Source organism: Gobio gobio (assembly GCF_949357685.1).
Source record: "Gobio gobio genome assembly, chromosome: 9".
Taxonomy (NCBI): domain Eukaryota; kingdom Metazoa; phylum Chordata; class Actinopteri; order Cypriniformes; family Gobionidae; genus Gobio; species Gobio gobio.
The window spans coordinates 904754-928506 of NC_137115.1; the positions used below are offsets into that span (position 1 = coordinate 904754).

General features: G+C 44.6%; 1 protein-coding gene across 6 annotated transcripts in view; it reads left to right on the forward strand.

Annotated features, from left to right (window-relative positions):
- Positions 1-23753, forward strand: part of reln (reelin) — a 191536-nt gene that overhangs the window by 107263 nt on the left and 60520 nt on the right. For all 6 annotated transcript variants that reach the window (XR_013817130.1, XR_013817131.1, XM_079824663.1 and 3 more), the window contains exons 22-33: positions 11-123; positions 2439-2576; positions 3417-3603; positions 8284-8489; positions 15517-15688; positions 15766-15972; positions 17054-17289; positions 17428-17585; positions 18818-19031; positions 19121-19197; positions 19282-19440; positions 19546-19740. Coding sequence is in view for 4 of the 6 variants with exons in the window: in XM_079824663.1 (XP_079680789.1) it covers positions 11-123; positions 2439-2576; positions 3417-3603; positions 8284-8489; positions 15517-15688; positions 15766-15972; positions 17054-17289; positions 17428-17585; positions 18818-19031; positions 19121-19197; positions 19282-19440; positions 19546-19740 (2062 nt within the window). In the remaining 2 variants the exon portion in view is untranslated. The remainder of the gene's footprint in view (positions 1-10; positions 124-2438; positions 2577-3416; positions 3604-8283; positions 8490-15516; positions 15689-15765; positions 15973-17053; positions 17290-17427; positions 17586-18817; positions 19032-19120; positions 19198-19281; positions 19441-19545; positions 19741-23753) is intronic.

Here is a 23753-nt window from a genome sequence, read left to right on the forward strand (position 1 = left end):
GTTGGTGTAGGCCTGTCTGCCGGGCATGCCGAGCTGCTCTGAGTTCACTGCCTCCAGCGTCTACCATCCGTCTGAGTTCACAGACTGGAGACGGATCACGCTTCCCCTGCCTTACAAGACCTGGTGAGACACAAACCACATACATTACATTATTGAATGTGCATCTGTCTTCAGTGTGTGATGTTGCTGTTTGAGTTCTTCTCTATATCAGTGTCAGTTTCTGAACTCCTGAAACACCTCTATTGTAGTCTTGAGAGAGTGAGTTGACATGGAGTTGTAAAGTTCTCATACAGTCGACATAGTCGTCATACAATCGACATACAGGCAACATACATTCGTTATACAGTCGTCATACAGTCGACATGCGGCCGTCATACAGTCGTCATACAGTCGACATACAGTCATCATACGGTCGTCATACAGTCGACATACAGTCGTCATAAAGTCATCATACAGTCAACATACGGTCGACATACAGTCGTCATACGGTCGACATGCGGTCGACATACAGTCGTCATACAGTCGTCATACAGTCATCATACGTTCGTCATACAGTCATCATACGGTCGACATACAGTCATCATACGGTCGTCATACAGTCGACATACAGTCTTCATACAGTCGACAGGCGGTCGACATACAGTCGTCATAAAGTCGTCATACAGTCAACATATGGTCGACATACAGTCGTCATACGGTCGACATGCGGTCGACATACAGTCGTCATACAGTCAACATACGGTCGACATACAGTCGTCATACGGTCGTCATACAGTCAACATACGGTCGACATACAGTCGTCATACGGTCATCATACAGTCAACATACGGTCGACATACAGTCGTCATACAGTCGTCATACGGTCAACATACAGTCGTCATACAGTCAACATACGGTCGACATACAGTCGTCATACGGTCGTCATACAGTCAACATACGGTCGCCATACAGTCGTCATACGGTCATCATACAGTCAACATACGGTCGACATACAGTCGTCATATGGTCGACATACAGTCGTCATACGGTCGTCATACAGTCAACATACGGTCGACATACAGTCGTCATACGGTCGTCATACAGTCAACATACAGTCGACATACAGTCAACATACAGTCGTCATACGGTCGTCATACAGTCAACATACAGTCGCCATACAGTCAACATACAGTCGACATACAGTCAACATACAGTCGTCATACGGTCGTCATACAGTCAACATACGGTCAACATACAGTCGTCATACGGTCATCATACAGTCGTCAAACAGTCGTCATACAGTTGTCATACTGTCAACATACGGTCGTCATACAGTCAACATACGGTCGACATACAGTCGTCATACGGTCGTCATACAGTCAACATACGGTCGACATACAGTCGCCATACAGTCAACATACAGTCGACATACAGTCAACATACAGTCGTCATACGGTCGTCATACAGTCAACATACGGTCGACATACAGTCGTCATACGGTCATCATACAGTCGTCATACAGTCGTCATACAGTTGTCATACTGTCAACATACGGTCGACACACAGTCGTCATACAGTCGTCATATGGTCGTCATACGGTCGACATGCGGTCGACATACAGCCGTCATACTGTCAACATACGGTCGAAATACAGTCGTCATACAGTCGACATGCGGTCGTCATACAGTCAACATACGGTCGTCATACGGCCGTCATACGGTCGTCATACAGTCAACATGCGGTCGACATACAGTCGTCATACAGTCGTCATACAGTCGACATGCGGTCGACATACAGTCGTCATACAGTCGACATGCGGTCGACATACAGTCGTCATACAGTCAACATGCGGTCGACATACAGTCGTCATACAGTCAACATGCGGTCGACATACAGTCGTCATACAGTCGTCATACAGTCGACATGCGGTCGACATACAGTCGTCATACAGTCGACATGCGGTCGACATACAGTCGTCATACAGTCAACATGCGGTCGACATACAGTCGTCATACAGTAGTCATACAGTCAACATGCGGTCGACATACAGTCGTCATACAGTCAACATACAGTCGTCATGCGGTCGACATACAGTCAACATACAGTCGTCATACAGTCGACATGCGGTCGACATACAGTCAACATACAGTCGTCATACAGTCGTCATACAGTCGTCATACAGTCGTCATGCAGTCGACATGTGGTCGACATACAGTCGTCATACAGTCGTCATACAGTCGTCATACAGTCGTCATACAGTCGTCATACAGTCGTCATACAGTCGACATGCGGTCGTCATACGGTCATCATACGTTTATAGGCCAGTTTTTCTCATATTGATGCTGTACATTATAGGGAGGAAACGGTGGTATTTTCCCAGTGTTTGTGTCTCTTCATGCACATTTGCAGTGTTTTCTTGTCGTGTCTCACTCTGGTTTTCTGCTGTTTTGTGACGTCAGGTCGAGTGCCACACGCTTCCGGTGGATCCAGAGTTACTACCAGGAGCAGGACGAGTGGGCGCTGGACGACATCTACATCGGGCAGCAGTGTCCACAGATGTGCCGAGGACACGGCTGGTGCGACCACGGACACTGCAGGTCAGACACAAACACTACAGTCAAACACCAAACTCTTTCATTGACTCAAATAGAAGGGTTAGTTTTGGCCGCATCAGTTACACATCAGTTGACTTGGCCTTACTCTATAATATAATTTAATTTCTTTTGAGTTCTGTTTTTGTGATACACTACCACGTTTGGGGGTCAGTAGGTTTTCTTTTTAACAAAATTAATACTTTTATTCAGCAAGGACACATTAAATTGATGATCAAAAGTGACAGTAAAGACATTCATAATGTTACAAAAGATTCTATTTCAAATAAATGATGTTCCTGAAAATATTAGAGAACAGCTGATCTACACTGGAGGAATATTTAACTGTTTACTAGAGTTATGATCAGATAAACACAGCCTTGGTGAGAAGAGACTAGAAACATTAACACATTTTACAGAGCCCAAACCTTTGAACGCTAGTCTAGATGTTATTCGTTTCTGAGTTTCTCATCCATACGGAGACTTTCTACAGATGAGGTTCAGTTTAAACACTATTCTGCTCACAAGCACACTTCACAGATAAATGTCACAAACAAATGCAATCACTTTATTGTTGTCACTTAACTTGACAATAGACGGTACATAGTCAGTTATAGAACAGCAATACACACAATATACATTTGTGACCCTGGACCACAAAACCTCTGTTGATGTATGGCTTGTTAGGATAGGACAATATTTGTAAATCTGGAATCTGAGGGTGCCAAAAATCTAAATATTGAGAAAACCTCCTTTAAATTTGTGCAAATGAAGTCCTTAGCAATGCATATTAATTCCCATTGGTGAATCGTACTGAATGTCATCATCGCTCTGCTCTGTTCACAGGTGTGATGAAGGCTTTACCGGCTCAGACTGCCAGTCCTTCAACACTCTGGCCTCCAGTGTGCTCTCAGACTTCGAGTCGCAGGAAACCCTGATGTCAGCCTGGCAGGAAGTGACCGGAGGCGAGATCGTGCCACCTGACCAGGGCTGTGGCGTCGTTTCCTCCGGATCCTCTCTGTACTTCAGTAAGGTGCGATTACAGTCGTCATACAGTCATCATACAGTCATCATACAGTCATCATACAGTCATCATACAGTCGTCATACAGTCATCATATAGTCATCATACAGTCATCATACAGTCATCATACAGTCATCATACAGTCATCATACAGTCATCATACAGTCATCATACAGTCGAGATCAAACAGTCGTCATACAGTCATCATACAGTCATCATATAGTCATCATACAGTCGTCATACAGTCGAGATCAAACAGTCGTCATACAGTCATCATACAGTCATCATACAGTCATCATACAGTCATCATACAGTCAAGATCAAACAGTCGTCATACAGTCATCATACAGTCATCATACAGTCATCATACAGTCATCATACAGTCATCATACAGTCGTCATATAGTCATCATACAGTCATCATACAGTCATCATACAGTCATCATACAGTCATCATACAGTCATCATACAGTCATCATACAGTCGTCATACAGTCATCATACAGTCATCATACAGTCATCATACAGTCATCATACAGTCATCATACAGTCGTCATATAGTCATCATACAGTCATCATACAGTCGTCATACAGTCATCATACAGTCATCATACAGTCATCATACAGTCATCATACAGTCATCATATAGTCATCATACAGTCGTCATACAGTCGAGATCAAACAGTCGTCATACAGTCGTCATACAGTCGTCATACAGTCATCATACAGTCATCATACAGTCATCATACAGTCATCATACAGTCATCATACAGTCATCATACAGTCATCATATAGTCATCATACAGTCGTCATACAGTCGAGATCAAACAGTCGACATACAGTCATCATACAGTCGTCATACAGTCATCATACAGTCATCATACAGTCATCATACAGTCATCATATAGTCATCATACAGTCATCATACAGTCGAGATCAAACAGTCGTCATACAGTCATCATACAGTCGTCATACAGTCATCATACAGTCATCATACAGTCATCATATAGTCATCATACAGTCGTCATACAGTCGAGATCAAACAGTCGTCATACAGTCATCAAACAGTCATCATACAGTCATCATACAGTCATCATACAGTCATCATATAGTCATCATACAGTCATCATACAGTCATCATACAGTCGAGTCGTCATACAGTCATCATACAGTCGTCATACAGTCATCATACAGTCATCATACAGTCATCATACAGTCATCATACAGTCATCATACAGTCGAGTCGTCATACAGTCATCATACAGTCATCATACAGTCATCATACAGTCATCATACAGTCATCATACAGTCATCATACAGTCATCATACAGTCGAGTCGTCATACAGTCATCATACAGTCATCATACAGTCATCATACAGTCATCATACAGTCATCATACAGTCGAGTCGTCATACAGTCATCATACAGTCGTCATACAGTCATCATACAGTCGTCATACAGTCGAGTCATCATACAGTCATCATACAGTCGTCATATAGTCATCATACAGTCGAGATCAAACAGTCGTCATACAGTCATCATACAGTCATCATACAGTCGAGTCGTCATACAGTCATCATACAGTCATCATACAGTCATCATACAGTCGAGTCGTCATACAGTCATCATACAGTCGTCATATAGTCATCATACAGTCGTCATACAGTCGAGATCAAACAGTCGTCATACAGTCATCATACAGTCATCATACAGTCATCATATAGTCATCATACAGTCATCATACAGTCATCATACAGTCATCATACAGTCGAGTCGTCATACAGTCGTCATACAGTCATCATACAGTCATCATACAGTCGTCATACAGTCGAGATCAAACAGTCGTCATACAGTCATCATACAGTCATCATACAGTCGTCATACAGTCATCATACAGTCGAGTCGTCAAACAGTCTTCATAAAGTCATCATACAGTCGTCATACAGTCATCATACAGTCATCATACAGTCATCATACAGTCATCATACAGTCGTCATACAGTCATTATACAGTCATCATTCAGTCATCATACAGTCGAGATCAAACAGTCATCATACAGTCATCATACAGTCATCATACAGTCATCATACAGTCGTCATACAGTCATTATACAGTCATCATTCAGTCGTCATACAGTCGAGATCAAACAGTCGTCATACAGTCATCATACAGTCATCATACAGTCATCATACAGTCATCATACAGTCATCATACAGTCGTCATACAGTCGAGATCAAACAGTCATCATACAGTCATCATACAGTCATCATACAGTCGAGATCAAACAGTCGTCATACAGTCGTCACACAGTTGTCATACAGTCATCATACAGTCATCATACAGTCGTCATACAGTTGAGATCAAACAGTCGTCATACAGTCGTCATACAGTTGTCATACAGTCATCATACAGGCATCATACAGTCATCATACAGTCAACATACAGTCGTCATACAGTCGAGATCAAACAGTCGTCATACAGTCATCATACAGTCATCATACAGTCGAGATCAAACAGTCGTCATACAGTCGTCATGCAGTCGTCATACAGTCATCATACAGTCATCATACAGTCATCATACAGTCGAGATCAAACAGTCGTCATACAGTCATCATACAGTCATCATACAGTCGAGATCAAACAGTCGTCATACAGTCGTCATACAGTTGTCATACAGTTATCATACAGTCATCATACAGTCATCATACAGTCGTCATACAGTCATCATACAGTCATCATACAGTCATCATACAGTCGAGATCAAACAGTCGTCATACAGTCGTCATACAGTTGTCATACAGTCATCATACAGTCATCATACAGTCATCATACAGTCGAGATCAAACAGTCATCATACAGTCATCATACAGTCATCATACAGTCGAGATCAAACAGTCGTCATACAGTCGTCATGCAGTCGTCATACAGTCATCATACAGTCATCATACAGTCATCATACAGTCGAGATCAAACAGTCGTCATACAGTCATCATACAGTCATCATACAGTCGAGATCAAACAGTCGTCATACAGTCGTCATACAGTTGTCATACAGTTATCATACAGTCATCATACAGTCATCATACAGTCGTCATACAGTCATCATACAGTCATCATACAGTCATCATACAGTCGAGATCAAACAGTCGTCATACAGTCGTCATACAGTTGTCATACAGTCATCATACAGTCATCATACAGTCGTCATACAGTCATCATACAGTCGTCATACAGTCGTCATACAGTCGTCATACAGTCATCAAACAGTCATCATACAGTCATCATACAGTCATCATACAGTCATCATACAGTCATCATACAGTCATCATACAGTCGTCATACAGTCATCATACAGTCGTCATACAGTTATCATGCAGTCATCATACAGTCGTCATACAGTCATCATACAGTCATCATACAGTCATCATACAGTCGTCATACAGTCATCATACAGTCATCATACAGTCGTCATACAGTCGTCATACAGTCATCATACAGTCGTCATACAGTCGTCATACAGTCATCATACAGTCATCATACAGTCGTCATACAGTCATCATACAGTCGTCATACAGTCGTCATACAGTCGTCATACAGTCATCATACAGTCATCATACAGTCATCATACAGTCGTCATACAGTCGTCATACAGTCATCATACAGTCGTCGTCATACAGTAGTCATACAGTCGTCATACAGTCGTCATACAGTCGTCATATAGTTGTCATACAGTCATCATATAGTCATCATACAGTCGTCATACAGTCGTCATACAGTCGTCATACAGTCGTCATACAGTCGTCATACAGTCTTCATACAATCGTCATACAGTCGTCATACAGTCATCATACAGTCGTCATACAGTCATCATACAGTCGTCATATAGTTGTCATACAGTCATCATACAGTCATCATACAGTCGTCATACAGTCGTCATACAGTCGTCATACAGTCGTCATACAGTCGTCATACAGTCGTCATACAGTCGTCATACAATCGTCATACAGTCGTCATACAGTCATCATACAGTCATCATACAGTCATCATACAGTCGTCATATAGTTGTCATACAGTCATCATACAGTCATCATACAGTCATCATACAGTCGTCATACAGTCGTCATATAGTTGTCATACAGTTGTCATACAGTCATAGCGTTTTTTGTTTTGTCCCTCGGTTTCTTTCTTAATGAAAGTCTGTATAGCTTATGAAAGTCTTAATGAAAGGAATAAATACACTTCAAAAAACATTTGGTTCCAAAAAAAGAAAAACAGTAGAGTGTAGTTTCTTCATGTACATTTAAACATAAAGAAATGTGTGAAACCATAATAATCTAAAAGATATCAAAGACAAATATCTCTAATAGGTAAAATAGGTTAGTCAGTGAAAAGATCACAATGGTTACATCATTAAGACATAAACTAAATAATGAACAAACGAATGAAAAAGCTACAGAAACACGATACAGTGCATTAGAGCAGTATAAAGCGGTGTTATTTTAGTTAGAGATACTGCACTTTATTCCATTGTTTCCTTCTTCAAACATTATGGGAATGTTACTTTTGACTGTTCTATGCATGTTCTGAAACAAGTAAAAACATTTGCGTTAGTCAAACATCCATCTGAAACATTTCAGAAAAAACATTCCATGAACGATGTATAAATAATGTTTTTGTGCCGGTGTCGTCAGGCTGGGCTGCGGCAGCTGGTCAGCTGGGACTTGGACACGGAGTGGGCGGAGTTTGTGCAGTTCTACCTGCGGATGGGCGGAGACGGGGCGGAGTGCAATCAGGCCGACAGCCGGGAGGAGGGGCTTCTGCTGCAGTACAGCAATGATGGCGGGATCAGCTGGGGTCTGATCGCAGAGATGTACTTCACTGACTTCACCAGACCGCGGTGAGAGAGCCTCTCCAACACACACAGTCACACACACTGTGCCAGGAAACATCCCACAAACACTGCAGGCTACATCATTCACATGGCGGTTACTTTGTTTTAAAAAGTGGCGGGAGTTAAACATTTTTTCTCTGTTTATATAAGATAACTAAGATAACGTAATAATGTGTTCTGTGTGACCGGCCCTAAAAATGATAAAAATACCACGACTAGTTATTTTATCTCATCTGCTGATATATTTCTAGATGGAATATGAGTAGGGTTGGGAATCGTGAGAAATTTTTTACGATTCCGGTTCCATTAAAATTATTAAACAAATAGTGGTAAAGGACACAATAAGGCACAATATGCAACTTAAACCATCCTTTTTGTGTTTATTACTTTCTCTCAAATTAATTTACAGGTTGGCAATGTCAAAAAAGTCCTGTACTGTACATATATTACAGTATTAATTAAGCCATTCTTGCAAAAAAATTGGACATTAAAATTAAATATGTTCAAATGAACACCTCTGAAATTGTCTTATTACATTCTCTCTCTCTGTCTCTGAATAAAACCAAGTTATATTTATTAGTTATATTTATTAATTAGTTGTATATTAATTTAATAGTAATTCAGTTATTCAGCGAACTTGTAAATAATAAATGGTAATTCAGCATTACATCTCTCTCTCTCTCTCTCTCTCTCTCTCTCTCTCTCTCTCTCTCTCTCTCTCTCTCTCTCTCTCTCTCTCTCTCTCTCTCTCTCTCTCTCTCTCTCTCTCTCTCTCTCTCTCTCTCTCTCTCTCTCTCTCTCTCTCTCTCACTTCCGGTGTGATTGTTGGGAGTGTGTGTGGGAGCTGAGTGGTTGCTGAGAGCGCTTGTGGAAACTTTGTTTTTTCCTATTTTTTTCCCTTTTACGTTTCTTTTCCCCTCGGTTTTTCTTTTAACACAGAATAGAGAAAAGGTTTTTTTCTCTTAGTGTGTGTGCGTCTTGAGACGCCAGCATGGCGTCTGTTCCCACGCCAGGAACGCCAACACTGTCACTGCGTAACGGGTGCAGGTGTGTGCCAGAGCCCGGAGTGACAGTGGAGGATCTGCTGCTGGTGATAGGAGAACAGGTGGACTTTGAGAATGTCGTCTCGGCCTCTCGAATGAATAAAGCAGTTGTTGTGTTTTTAAAGTCTGAGGCGTTAGTCAATCAGTTGACTGTTAGTGGTATATGGGTGAAGGAAACATATGTCCCGGTAACACCGCTATCCGCTCCAGCAACAAAAGTTACCATTTCAAATGTTCCGCCTTTTGTATCTAACGATGTTATCACAAAAGAGTTGCAACGATTTGGTAAGATCGCGGGTCCCGTCCGATTGATTCCCTTAGGGTGTAAAAACACCGCGTTGAAGCACGTCCTTTCATTTAGACGTCAGGTGTATATGTTTTTAAATTCACCGGAGCGAACCTTGGAAGTCTCCTTCCGTGTCATTCAAGGGGGGAATTCTTTCATGGTTTATGCCACTACGGATAGTCTACGCTGTTTTGATTGTGGAGATCTGGGACATAAGCGCTTCGCGTGTCCACACAGAGACGAACCGCGCGCGTCCACATCTGACGAGAATAACACCGATAAATCAGCAAATAACAAAGGAACACGTAACGCCGAGGAGCATGATACAGTCACTACTGAGGAAGAGCAGGGACAGCAGGAGGTGAGTGAAAATAATGTAGGCCTTAACATTGTAAGTAAGGAACAACCTGGCTACAGTTATGTTCCTGAAAAATCAGTGTGTGAATTGTCTGATGTTGATAAGAGAGAGACTCAAGGTGATGGTGTGGATGTGTGTAAGAGTAATGATACAGTACAGGTAGAAGGTGAAATGGAAAACACGACTGATGAGATGGAGGTTTTATCTCAGTATAGTAATGATGGAATGAGAGATGATGAGCAGTGGTCAGAGGTTGAAAAAGATATGTATACTGTCGAACAAATCAATTCTTTTCTTGACAAAACAAAAGGAAAATCAGGTGTTGAAATAAGTGATTATTTCCCGGATGTGGAAAAGTTTATTTCTTCTGTAATGTGGGCTAGAAAAAAGAGCAACTATGAAGAGCTTACACAACAAAAGAGGTTTCGGTTAAAGAAACATATAACTGCAATAAGATTAGGAAAGAAAGCAGGAAAAGCGAGGGGAAAAACTAAATAGATATGATGGCTGTTGACTTCTCTTTTCTATATTTTTTTCTTTTTCTCTCTCTCTTCCTTATGGAGACCTTACGGGTGGGATCCCTTAATGTAAATGGGATGAGGGATGGGAAGAAAAATTGGTTACTTTCAGAAACCATACGATTGAAAGATCTCAGCGTTGTTTTTTTGCAGGAGACTCATAGTGACCAAAGAAATGAGGTAGACTGGGGTTTGTGGTGGGAAGGAGAGAAGGTTCTAAGGCATGGGAGTAATCTTAGTGCTGGAGTGGCTGTGCTTTTTTCCCCTAGTCTTCAAGCTAAAATTTTATTAAAAAATGAGATAGAACCAGGGAGATTATTACTTATTAGGGCTGAAATTAGAAATCTTGTTTTTGTGTTCATAAACATTTATGCTCCCAATTTAGGATCTGACAGGTTGCAGTTTTTTTCCAAACTGGAAAAAGTTTTAAGCCAACAGCAGGATGGGGATTTAATAATTTTAGGAGGAGATTGGAATTGCACTTTAGATTTCACAAAAGACAGGAATGGAGAAGAACCTCATGCACAGTCAGCTGCAGTTTTAGCAAATGTGATAAAAAAACTAAATTTATCAGATGTATGGAGGGAACACAATCCAGCAGCACAACAATATACATGGGTGCATTTTAGTAATGGTAGAATTTCTGGGGCACGTTTGGACAGGTTCTACACATCACACAATATGAGGAATAGAGTAAAACATACAGCTATCATTCCTACATCTTTTTCTGATCACAAACTCATTACAATAGAGTGTTCGTTGGTGAACAGAGTTCAGAAGAGTTACTACTGGCATTTTAACATTAAACTTCTGGATGATAAGAATTTCTGTGAGAACTTTGGAGTTTTTTGGGAAACCTGTAAAAATGAAAAAGTTTTATATGAAAATATAATTCAGTGGTGGGAAATCAGTAAGGTTCATATAAAAGGGTTCTGTCAGCAATATGCAACCCATTCTTCTTTGGTTTTAAAAAAGACACTAGAGTTGCTAGAAAAGGAGATCATTGATATTGAGAAGACAATGACTGTTAATGATACTGCAGATTTACAAGAACTGTGGACAGGAAAGAAAAACCAGCTGAGCTTCATTCTAAATGAAAAAGTTAAAGGGGCTCTTGTAAGGAGCCGTTTTTTAACAACGAGGGACATGGATGGTCCCACATCTTATTTCTTTAATTTGGAGAGAAAAGCTGGACAGGAAAAGCAGATGTACTGTTTAAAAGAAAACAATGGAAAAGAAACCTCTGACCCAGTCTCAATGCGGAGAATCGCTGTGGATTTTTATTCAGATTTATTTACTGCTGAAACCTCGGATGAACAGTGCACAAATGAACTGCTTCAGGAACTTCCTGTTTTAACTCCAGAGCATAAACATTTGTTAGAAACTGAACTCACCTTTGAGGAGGTTACTGCTGCAGTAATGGGACTCTCTTCAGGACGTGCACCTGGCTTGGATGGATTACCTGCAGAGTTTTATAAGAACTTTTGGACTGTTTTAGGACATGACTACTTTGAGGTTTTGCAAAACTGCATTACAGAAGAAATTCTTCCCACAAGCTGTCGGCGGGCTGTTTTAACTTTGCTCCCAAAAAAGGGAGATTTAACGTTATTAAAGAATTGGAGGCCTGTAGCAATTTTATGCTCAGAATATAAAATATTTTCTAAATGTCTGGCAAACAGGCTAAATACTGTATTGTATGAAATCATTCACAAAGACCAGTCTTACTGTATAAAAGATCGATCCATCACAGATAATTTACATTTGGTACGGGACATGCTTGATTTTGCTTTTCAAAACAATATTAATATTGGGTTTCTGTCATTAGATCAGGAAAAGGCTTTTGACAGAGTAGACCACATTTTTCTTTTTAAAACGTTAAAAGCTTTTGGATTTGGGGATGGTTTTATCTCTAAGATTAAATTGTTGTATACTGAGGCTACGTGTATGGTTAAAATGGCTGGTGGCCTCAGTACTCCTGTGAAGCTCCACAGAGGTATTAGGCAAGGGTGTCCTCTCTCGGGTCAGCTATACAGCATAGCTATTGAGCCATTGTTATGTAGATTAAGACAGCAGCTCGCGGGATTAAAAGTTAGTACACTGGTTTTTAAAGAACCTACTAAACTCTCTGAATATGCAGATGATATTACAGTGTTAATTAGTGGTCAGAGTGAGGTTGATTCTTTAAAAGGAGCTCTAGCATGTTACGGGAAGGCATCTTCGGCTAAAGTTAACTGGGGTAAAAGTGAGGCTATTTGGTGTGGTACTGGTCTAAATAGTCCATCACTTCCTGGTGGATTACAGTGGGGGAGAACAGGCTTTAAATATCTTGGGGTGTTTTTAGGAGTAGATGAATTTAAAAGGAAAAACTGGGAGGGCCTAGTGGAGAAAGTGTGTGTTCGGTTGTCTCACTGGAAATGGTTGCTGCCTCGGCTGTCCTACAGGGGGAGGGTCCTGGTATGTAATAATCTGGTGGCTTCATCGTTATGGCACAGGATGATGATTCTAGAGCCTCCAGAAGAGCTAGTAAAGAAAATCCAGAAAAACCTGGTGGACTTCTTCTGGTCGGGACAGCACTGGCTGAGGGCGTCAGTGCTGTATCTGCCTATTCAGGAAGGAGGACAGGGGCTGGTCGACATCAGTTCCAGAATCCAAGCCTTCAGACTTCAGGCAGCTCGGAGACTACTCTACGGGGAGCACGTGAGCTGGGCCGAGGTGGCCTGTGCCCTTATGAGGAGAGCAGGAAACATGGGATTAGACCGACACCTGTTTCTCATGGACATCGACAAGCTGGACTTAACAGGACTGACACCTTTCTACAGGTCAGTACTGAGAGCATGGACACTTTTAAAAATATCTCGGGAGCCAAATGGTGTGCTGGACCTGTGGATGAGGGAAGAACCTCTGCTCTTGAACCCGGCACTGGCTTTGGACATTTTCAACTCAGTCTCCCTCAGAAGAGCTTTATGGACTGCAAACATTACTAAAGTTGGACTTTTGATTTCTGAGAATGGGTGGATATCTGCTGAAGTTTTGGCTCAAATGCTGGACATTAGATCAGTTCGAGTGGTGGAGAGAATGCTGACTCAAATACGTGAGTTTTTGCCCCAGGACTATAGACTGGTTTTAGAGTCGTCTGGTGGAGAGGAGGAAACATCTATTTTCCCAGAACTGACTTTTTCAGCAGACACTGGAGAATGGCAAGAAGCTGAGGGAAGCCTGCTTTCTTTTAAGACCCCTCAATTGGAGTTTTTTAGCAACACAGAGAAAAAAGCTTTTTATGTACTGTGTGTGAAAGTGGCACATCTTAAATCGCTTGAGAGTGTAAGAGAGTCCAAGTGGCAGGAGGTTTTTGGGCCAGGAGCTTCCCCTAAAGGCTGCTGGAGGTCCCTGTACAAGACTCCTATAGAGAAAAGGTCTGGAGACCTTCAGTGGAGAATTGTGCATGGGATAATAGCTACAAACAGACACAGAGCACACCTTGACCCACAGGTAGGGGAGGGCTGTCTGTTCTGTGGGATGCAGGAAACAGTTTTTCATCTGTTTTTTGACTGTTTTAGATTAAAGCCATTATTTAACAAATTAGAAGAGTGGTGTCAGACCCTGGGGGAAGTTTTTATGCCTATGTTTTTTATTTATGGGCCCAAGTACAGCAGGAAAAAAAAAGAAGTTCATGTTTTATTAAATTTTTTATTTGGGCAAGCAAAAATGTCAATTTGGTTGTCACGAAAGAGAAAATTGAATAATGGTGGATTAACTGATGTGGTTGCAGTGTTACAGGGGTTAATAAAATCCCGTATAAATATAGAGTTTAACTATTATAAGTTGGTTAATGACTTGGATGGTTTCAGATGTAAATGGGGCATAAAGAATGTTATTTGTGATGTTGACATTGATGGCTGTCTCCAATTTTATGCATGAGTGAGTTTTGATCATAAAAGGGGAATTTTATTTTTTTTATTAATATTATGTTTTACTAAAAATGTTATATCTTTAACATTTTTGTAAATAAAGTGATCTTAAAGTCAAAGTCTCTCTCTCTCTCTCTCTCTCTCTCTCTCTCTCTCTCTCTCTCTCTCTCTCTCTCTCTTTCTCTCTCTCTCTCTCTCTCTCTCTCTCTCTCTTTCTCTCTCTCTCTCTCTCTCTCTCTCTCTCTCTCTCTATATATATATATATATATATATATATGTTTTGAGGTTGATTATGTGCTGTTGCAAATGTTTTGTCAAATTGCTAGTGCAGCCTCCTTTGCATGTTATTAACTTTTCACATGTGATACATCTTGCTTCATCGTCATTCATCCTTTGGAAATGAATCCATACTTGTGACTTTCTCTTCACTATCCGAAAATATCTGACGCAAAACCATGAATGTGTAGCGCGAGGGCTTTCAGTGCTGAACTGCGTTAATTGGTTGCACTCCTGGAAGCGTCAGGCAACGTAATTAATATTCATAATGAGGTGAGCTGTCGCTCGCTATGAAAGGATACACTCCCAGCGCTTCACACACACATTGCACCAGAACCGTTTTCGGAACCGAAACTTAGGAATTTCGCGCGGCTCTGGTATTTTTCAAAAATCAGTATCGATTCTACGTTTACATTTATGCATTTGGCAGACGCTTTTATCCAAAGTGACTTACAGTGCCCTTATTACAGGGACAATCCTTGCTCAAGGACACACTGGTGGTGACCGCTGGGATTGAACCAGCAACCTTCTGTATATCAGTTCAGTGGTTTAACCCACTGGACCGCCATCTTCACATCTTCGGTTCTGAATAAGAACTGGTTCTTGGTTCCCAACCCTAAATATGAGTGTGACTTTGTCCACAGGTTTGTTCATTATGAGCTTCCCTTGGCCTCTAAAACGCCCTGCACGCGCTTCCGCTGGTGGCAGCCGCTGCACTCCGGCGAGGGCTACGATCAGTGGGCCATCGATGACGTGATCATCCTGTCCGAGCGGGAGAAGCACGTCATCCCGATGGCCGATCCCACGCTTCCTCAGGTGAGATCCTCCTCACGGACAGATTCTACTGCAGCGTTCATGAAGGGATGAGAGAGAAACTGTGGTGTCTCCCGCAGAACTTCTACGAGAAGCCGGCTTTTGATCATCCGCTCAACCAGATGAGTGTGTGGCTGATGCTGGGAAACGAAGGAATGGACAAGGACCGCAATGGCAGCTTCTGCGCGCCCACGCCCTCGGCCATAGTGTTCGGCCGATCGGACGGGGACCGGATGGCGGTGACCAGAGACCTGTCTCTCCGTCCTGGATACACACTGCAGTTCAAGGTACTGATGTAAGGCTACGTGCAGGAATTCTTCTTTTTCACACACACACACACACACACACACACACACACACACACACACACACACACACACACACACACACACACACACACACACACACACACACACACACACACACAGACACACACTTACACACACACACACACACACACACAGACACACACTTACACACACACACACACACACACACAGACACACACTTACACACACACACACACACACACAGACACACACTTACACACACACACACACACACACACACACACACACACACACACACACTGCCCCTGCCCCTAAACCTAACCCATCACAGGAAACTGCACAGTTTACGTTCTGTGAAAAAAAACTAATTCTGTGATTTATAAGCATTTTGAAAAGTGAGGACATGGGGAACGTCCTCATATTTCACCCTCTTTTTGTAATACCCATGTCATTATACACATTTGTGTCCTGATATTTCACAAAAACATGCCCACACTCCCTCACACACACACACACACACACACACACACACACACACACACACACACACACACACACACACACACACACACGCACACAAAGTGCAGATAAATGGAGTTATTGTCTCCTAAAAGAAAGAAGTGATTCTGAACTGAAGCGAGCTGTCAGTGATTCAGTCTCACTTCCTCAACCTGCGCATGTTTGTAACTAATTTGCATAATCCCAGCCTGTGGTCTTGATTGGCTGAAAGCGTCTCTTAGCCCCGCCCTCACTCACTGTAGTCGTCTCTGGAAGAGTTTGGTTGGTGTTGGTCATGTGGAGAAGACGCTGTTTTCTGCTGAGATTGAGACGGTCAAACCCACGCCATCGGTACTGCTCGTATCACTGTGTGTCAAGAGATTCAGACAAGACCTAATAAAACCTTTAAAATTGCATAATGGTGTGTTAAAAGCAGACTTACAATAATAATGCTTTGCATTGAGATGGCACTGAAAGCTTAAATTGCGCTGTATACATGCGTGTCTAAAGGTGGTGATGATTGCGTTCTTCTTGACCACATTGACCTGTTTTTACATGTTTTTACATGCTTCTCCTTCAGCTGAACATCGGCTGCGAGTCGGCCTTCAGTGCGTCTGCGCCCGTTCTGCTCCAGTACTCTCATGACGCGGGCCGCACATGGGCTCTGGTGCGCGAGGGCTGTTACCCAGCATCCCCTGGGGCCGCCAGCTGTGAGGGGAGCGGACGTGAACTCAGAGAGCCCACTGTTTACAACACAGGAGACTACGAGCGCTGGACCAGGATCACTGTTGTACTCCCACGAAATGTGGCTGCCAGGTAACTGGACTGGGATTGTTCCCAATAGAAAACAAGACCAAAATGCTAAGCAAGGAGAACATTGTTTGCGGTGCAGGGGTTGATGGTTCTATCCACAGTTTTGATGAACTCATCTCCACATTCCCGTGTCGTTTTCAGCAAGACGCGCTTCCGCTGGTTCCAGGAGAGCAGTGTCTATCGGGACGCCCCTGCGTTCGCCCTAGACGGCGTCTACATCTCTGAGCCTTGTCCCAATCACTGCGGGGGTCACGGAGACTGTATCTCAGGCGTCTGCTTCTGCGACATGGGATACACAGGTAACACTCACATTCAGACTAATCTAGTCTTGGGACTAGTCTATCTTATACTCTTTCCTTTACATGGTAGCATGGTTTGAGTTAACAGAAGCTGAATTAATGTACACTATATTGCCAAAAGTATTGTGCCGCCCCTCCAAATCAATCCCTTCATGGCCACAGGTGTATAAATCAAGATCTAGGCCTGCAGACGCTTCTACACACATTAGTGAGAGAATGGGCCGCTCTCAGGAGCTCAGAGAACTCAAGCGTGGGGCCGTGATCGGTGGACACCTGTGCAATAAGTCCATTCGGGACATTTCCTCACTACTAAATATTCCACGCTCAACTGTTAGTGGGATTATAACAAAGTGGAAGCGATTGGGAACAACAGCAACTCAGCCACAGAGCGGGGTCAGCACATGCTGAGGGCCACAGAAGTCTCCAACTTTCTGCAGAGTCAAGAGCTCCAGACCTCCAAACTTCTGTGTCCTTCAGATGAGCTCAAGAACAGTGTGTAGAGCTTCATGGAATGGGTTTCCATGGCCGAGCAGCTCATCCAAGCCTTACATCATCAAGTGCAATGCAAAGCGTGGGATGCAGTGGTTGTTTTTCAGGGGTTAGTTCCAGTGAAAGGAACTCTTAATGCTTCACCAAGACATTTTGGACAATTTCATGCTCCCAACTTTGTGGGACCAGTTTGGGGACGGCCCCTTCCTGTCCCAGCATGACTGCTCCAGTGCTCAAAGCGTCTCCATAAAGACATGGATGAGGAGTTTGGTGTGGAGGAACTGGAGTCCTGACCTCAACCCGATAGAACAGCTTTGGGATGAATTAGAGCGGAGACTGAGAGCCAGGCCTTCTCGTCCAACATCACAAATGAAGAATCCCCATAAACACACTCCTAAACCTTGAGGAAAGCCTTCCCAGAAGAGCTGAAGCTGTTAGAGCTGCAAAGGGTGGCCGACTCCATATTAAACCCTACGGATGAAGAATGGGATGGCATTAAAGCTCATGTGCATGTGAAGGGGCGGCACAACACTTTCGGCGATATAGTGTATGTCGATCATTATATCTGTATGTCAGTTATTAACAACTACTGCGCATGCTGAATAATCAGCCTTATTTTTCAGATTCAAATCTGTCCAATCTATAGAATGAGATAACTTGTAAGACTAGTCTAGCCGAGCTGAGTTAGGTGTGTTTGATCAGGAGCTTCTGCTGTATGTGATGTCATGTGTGTTTGTGTTCAGTTGAGCTGGATCGGTCGAGCTGCGTCCCGTCCGCACCGAGTCCCATTGAGCTCTCGGAGGACTTCGAGGCGAAGCTGAGCTCACTGTGGCAGAGCCTGAGCGGAGGACAGATCGGCGACGGCTGCGGGACCATCAGCGAAGGCAAAGGGCTGTACTTCAGCAGCCTGGGCCGACGAGAGGCTCGCACCACCCCGCTGGACACCACCAACACCCGGTCAGGGCCACCACGTCAACATGAAGCCTCAGACCGGCATCGTTTTGTGTTCCTCTACTTATAACCTACTCTTTTCTCCTTCTGTACAGTTTGGTTCAGTTCTACATTCGGATTGGAGGGAAAAACATGGGCTCCACCTGTACTCGCCCCCGTTCCCGAAATGAAGGTGAATGTAGCCTGTCTTTTTTTCTAATTTTCTCAGTTATTCAGCTGCCAGTTATGACTAACCCTGCTTATATTTCTCTGGCAGGAGTGATTGTCCAGTTTTCCATCAACAATGGCGTGCAGTGGCAGATGTTACGAGAGCTGGACTTTGGCTCGTTCCTCGAGCCTCAGGTGGTCACCATCGAGCTCCCGCCCGCAGCGAAGACGCCACACACTGTGTTCCGCTGGTGGCAGCCGCTGCAGGGTGAGCGATCATGAACAAACTGCTCTACAGTGATAACTTCATCACCTACAAAACATGTGTGGAGATGCAGACTAACAAAAATGTCCTCTATCTCTCCTTTCTCAGGTAAACACGCGGCCCAGTGGGGCCTGGATAATATTCTGATCGGAATGAATGACAGTGCTAGAAGTGGATTCTTCGACTCGTTTGATGGCTCTTCTCCTTTAAGACACAACTGGTATCGAGTTGTAGGCGGAGAGGTGACCGCAGACTGTCTGAGCCGAGACTCTGTGCTGAACTTCAACTCCGAGCTCATGGACAGTGAGTTACCATTAAGATATAAGATATATATTCATTCATAATCCAGACATTTAATTGAGCATTTTCATCTGGCCATTTTCAGGCCTTCCCGCTCAGGTCTCTCCAGCACTGGAAATCTTTTCTAATATTAACGCAGGTCCTAAAGTTCTTGCCTGATCATAACCCTTCTTTTTCCAGTGAACTTTTTTATTTTGTAGTGCCATCTCTCTCTTTCTAGAGTCTTCACATCTCCCTCTTGCTCACTCCCTCTCTCCTCCCCTATCATGAGTGGACATGCCCCCTAGTGCTGATGGGCTCACTCCTTTCCTCCCTTACCATGACACCCCCTACTGATAATTGGCCCACTCTCTCCTCCCCCATGATGAGTGGACACGCCCCCTACTACTGATTGACCCACTCTCTCCTCCCCCATGATGAGTGGACACGCCCCCTACTACTGATTGACCCACTCTCTCCTCCCCCATCATGAGTGGACACGCCCCCTACTACTGATTGACCCACTCTCTCCTCCCCCATGATGAGTGGACACGCCCCCTACTACTGATTGACCCACTCTCTCCTCCCCCATAATGAGTGGACACGCCCCCTACTACTGATTGACCCACTCTCTCCTCCCCCATGATGAGTGAACACGCCCCCTACTACTGATTGACCCACTCTCTCCTCCCCAGCATGAGTGAACACGCCCCCTACTACTGATTGACCCACTCTCTCCTCCCCATCATGAGTGGACACGCCCCTTACTACTGATTGACCCACTCTCTCCTCCCCAGCATGAGTGAACACGCCCCCTACTACTGATTGACCCACTCTCTCCTCCCCAGCATGAGTGAACACGCCCCCTACTACTGATTGACCCACTCTCTCCTCCCCTATCATGAGTGGACACGCCCCCTACTACTGATTGACCCACTCTCTCCTCCCCCATGATGAGTGAACACGCCCCCTACTACTGATTGACCCACTCTCTCCTCCCCAGCATGAGTGAACACGCCCCCTACTACTGATTGACCCACTCTCTCCTCCCCATCATGAGTGGACACGCCCCTTACTACTGATTGACCCACTCTCTCCTCCCCAGCATGAGTGAACACGCCCCCTACTACTGATTGACCCACTCTCTCCTCCCCCATCATGAGTGGACACGCCCCCTACTACTGATTGTCCTACTCTCTCCTCCCCCATCATGAGTGAACACGCCCCTTACTACTGATTGACCCACTCTCTCCTCCCCAGCATGAGTGAACACGCCCCCTACTACTGATTGACCCACTCTCTCCTCCCCCATCATGAGTGGACACGCCCCCTACTACTGATTGTCCTACTCTCTCCTCCCCCATCATGAGTGAACACGCCCCTTACTACTGATTGACCCACTCTCTCCTCCCCCATCATGAGTGAACACGCCCCCTACTACTGATTGACTCACTCTCTCCTCCCCCATCATGAGTGAACACGCCCCCTACTACTGATTGACTCACTCTCTCCTCCCCCATCATGAGTGAACACGCCCCTTACTACTGATTGACTCACTCTCTCCTCCCCCATCATGAGTGAACACGCCCCCTACTACTGATTGACCCACTCTCTCCTCCCCAGCATGAGTGAACACGCCCCCTACTACTGATTGACCCACTCTCTCCTCCCCCATCATGAGTGGACACGCCCCCTACTACTGATTGTCCTACTCTCTCCTCCCCCATCATGAGTGAACATGCCCCCTACTACTGATTGACCCACTCTCTCCTCCCCAGCATGAGTGAACACGCCCCTTACTACTGATTGACTCACTCTCTCCTCCCCCATCATGAGTGGACACGCCCCTTACTACTGATTGACCCACTCTCTCCTCCCCCATCATGAGTGGACACGCCCCCTACTACTGATTGACCCACTCTCTCCTCCCCCAGCATGAGTGAACACGCCCCCTACTACTGATTGACCCACTCTCTCCTCCCCAGCATGAGTGAACATGCCCCTTACTACTGATTGACCCACTCTCTCCTCCCCAGCATGAGTGAACACGCCCCCTACTACTGATTGACCCACTCTCTCCTCCCCCATCATGAGTGGACACGCCCCCTACTACTGATTGACCCACTCTCTCCTCCCCCATCATGAGTGAACATGCCCCTTACTACTGATTGACCCACTCTCTCCTCCCCAGCATGAGTGAACACGCCCCCTACTACTGATTGACCCACTCTCTCCTCCCCCATCATGAGTGAACACGCCCCTTACTACTGATTGACCCACTCTCTCCTCCCCCATCATGAGTGGTCACGCCCCTTACTACTGATTGACTCACTCTCTCCTCCCCCATCATGAGTGAACACGCCCCCTACTACTGATTGACCCACTCTCTCCTCCCCCATCATGAGTGAACACGCCCCCTACTACTGATTGACCCACTCTCTCCTCCCCAGCATGAGTGAACACGCCCCCTACTACTGATTGACCCACTCTCCCCTCCCCCATCATGAGTGAACACGCCCCTTACTACTGATTGACCCACTCTCTCCTCCCCCATCATGAGTGGACACGCCCCCTACTACTGATTGACCCACTCTCTCCTCCCCCATCATGAGTGGTCACGCCCTTTACTACTGATTGACCCACTCTCTCCTCCCCCATCATGAGTGAACACGCCCCTTACTACTGATTGACCCACTCTCTCCTCCCCCATCATGAGTGAACACGCCCCCTACTACTGATTGACCCACTCTCTCCTCCCCCATCATGAGTGAACACGCCCCCTACTACTGATTGACCCACTCTCTCCTCCCCCATCATGAGTGAACACGCCCCCTACTACTGATTGACCCACTCTCTCCTCCCCCATCATGAGTGAACACGCCCCCTACTACTGATTGACCCACTCTCTCCTCCCCAGTATGAGTGAACACGCCCCCTACTACTGATTGACCCACTCTCTCCTCCCCCATCATGAGTGGTCACGCCCCTTACTACTGATTGACCCACTCTCTCCTCCCCCATCATGAGTGGTCACGCCCTTTACTACTGATTGACATAATCTGAAGGCCACGCCCACCGCGGGGGAAAACAATCAAACCGTCTCCATTGACTTTGCATTGCGCTAGGCTTCCTCCTTGTCATTTTGGACTTATAACAAAAATCTGAACAATGTATAAAAGCTGATATGTGACAAAGTGTACTGCAAACAAGCTAAACAAAACCCAGAAGCAAAAACCCAGACGTTTTTATAAGCTGTTGACCCAAAAAACGAGTGTTTAAGGACAAAAAAGTGGATTCAGGCCATTGAGACAGCGCGCGACGGGTCATATTACACTGAGAACTACGGCGACTAGAGGGGAGCGTAATCACCGACAGTAAATATAATATATAAAACGGAAATTTGGATATTTGACTTAACAGTGACAAAATGTTTACTGCACACAGACATATTGAGGCATACTGAGTGTCAGGATCCCAAAATGTACCCATTCTTTCTGCTGAAGCTTCACTTCGTATTGACTGTATCCACTTTTATCTTCTTAAACGCTCGTTTTTTTGGGTCGACAGCTTATAAAAACTTATTTCTGTGTTTTTTAGCTTGTTTGCTGTACACCTTGTCACATATCAGCTTTTAGACATTGTTCTGTTTTTTGTTATAAGTCCGAAATGACAATGAGGCAGCCTCACGCAATGCAAAGTCAATGGAGAGCGTTGGATCCCCCCCCCCCCGGTGTGGGCGTGGCCTAAATATGCTCTGTCTCTATGATGAGGGGACACGCCCCCTACTACTGACTGACCCACTCTCTCCTCCCCCATCATGAGTGGATACGCCCTTTACTACTGATTGACCCACTCTCTCCTCCCCCATCATGAGTGGTCACGCCCCCTACTACTGATTGACCCACTCTCTCCTCCCCCATCATGAGTGGACACGCCCCCTACTACTGATTGACCCACTCTCTCCTCCCCCATCATGAGTGGATACGCCCTTTACTACTGATTGACCCACTCTCTCCTCCCCCATCATGAGTGGTCAC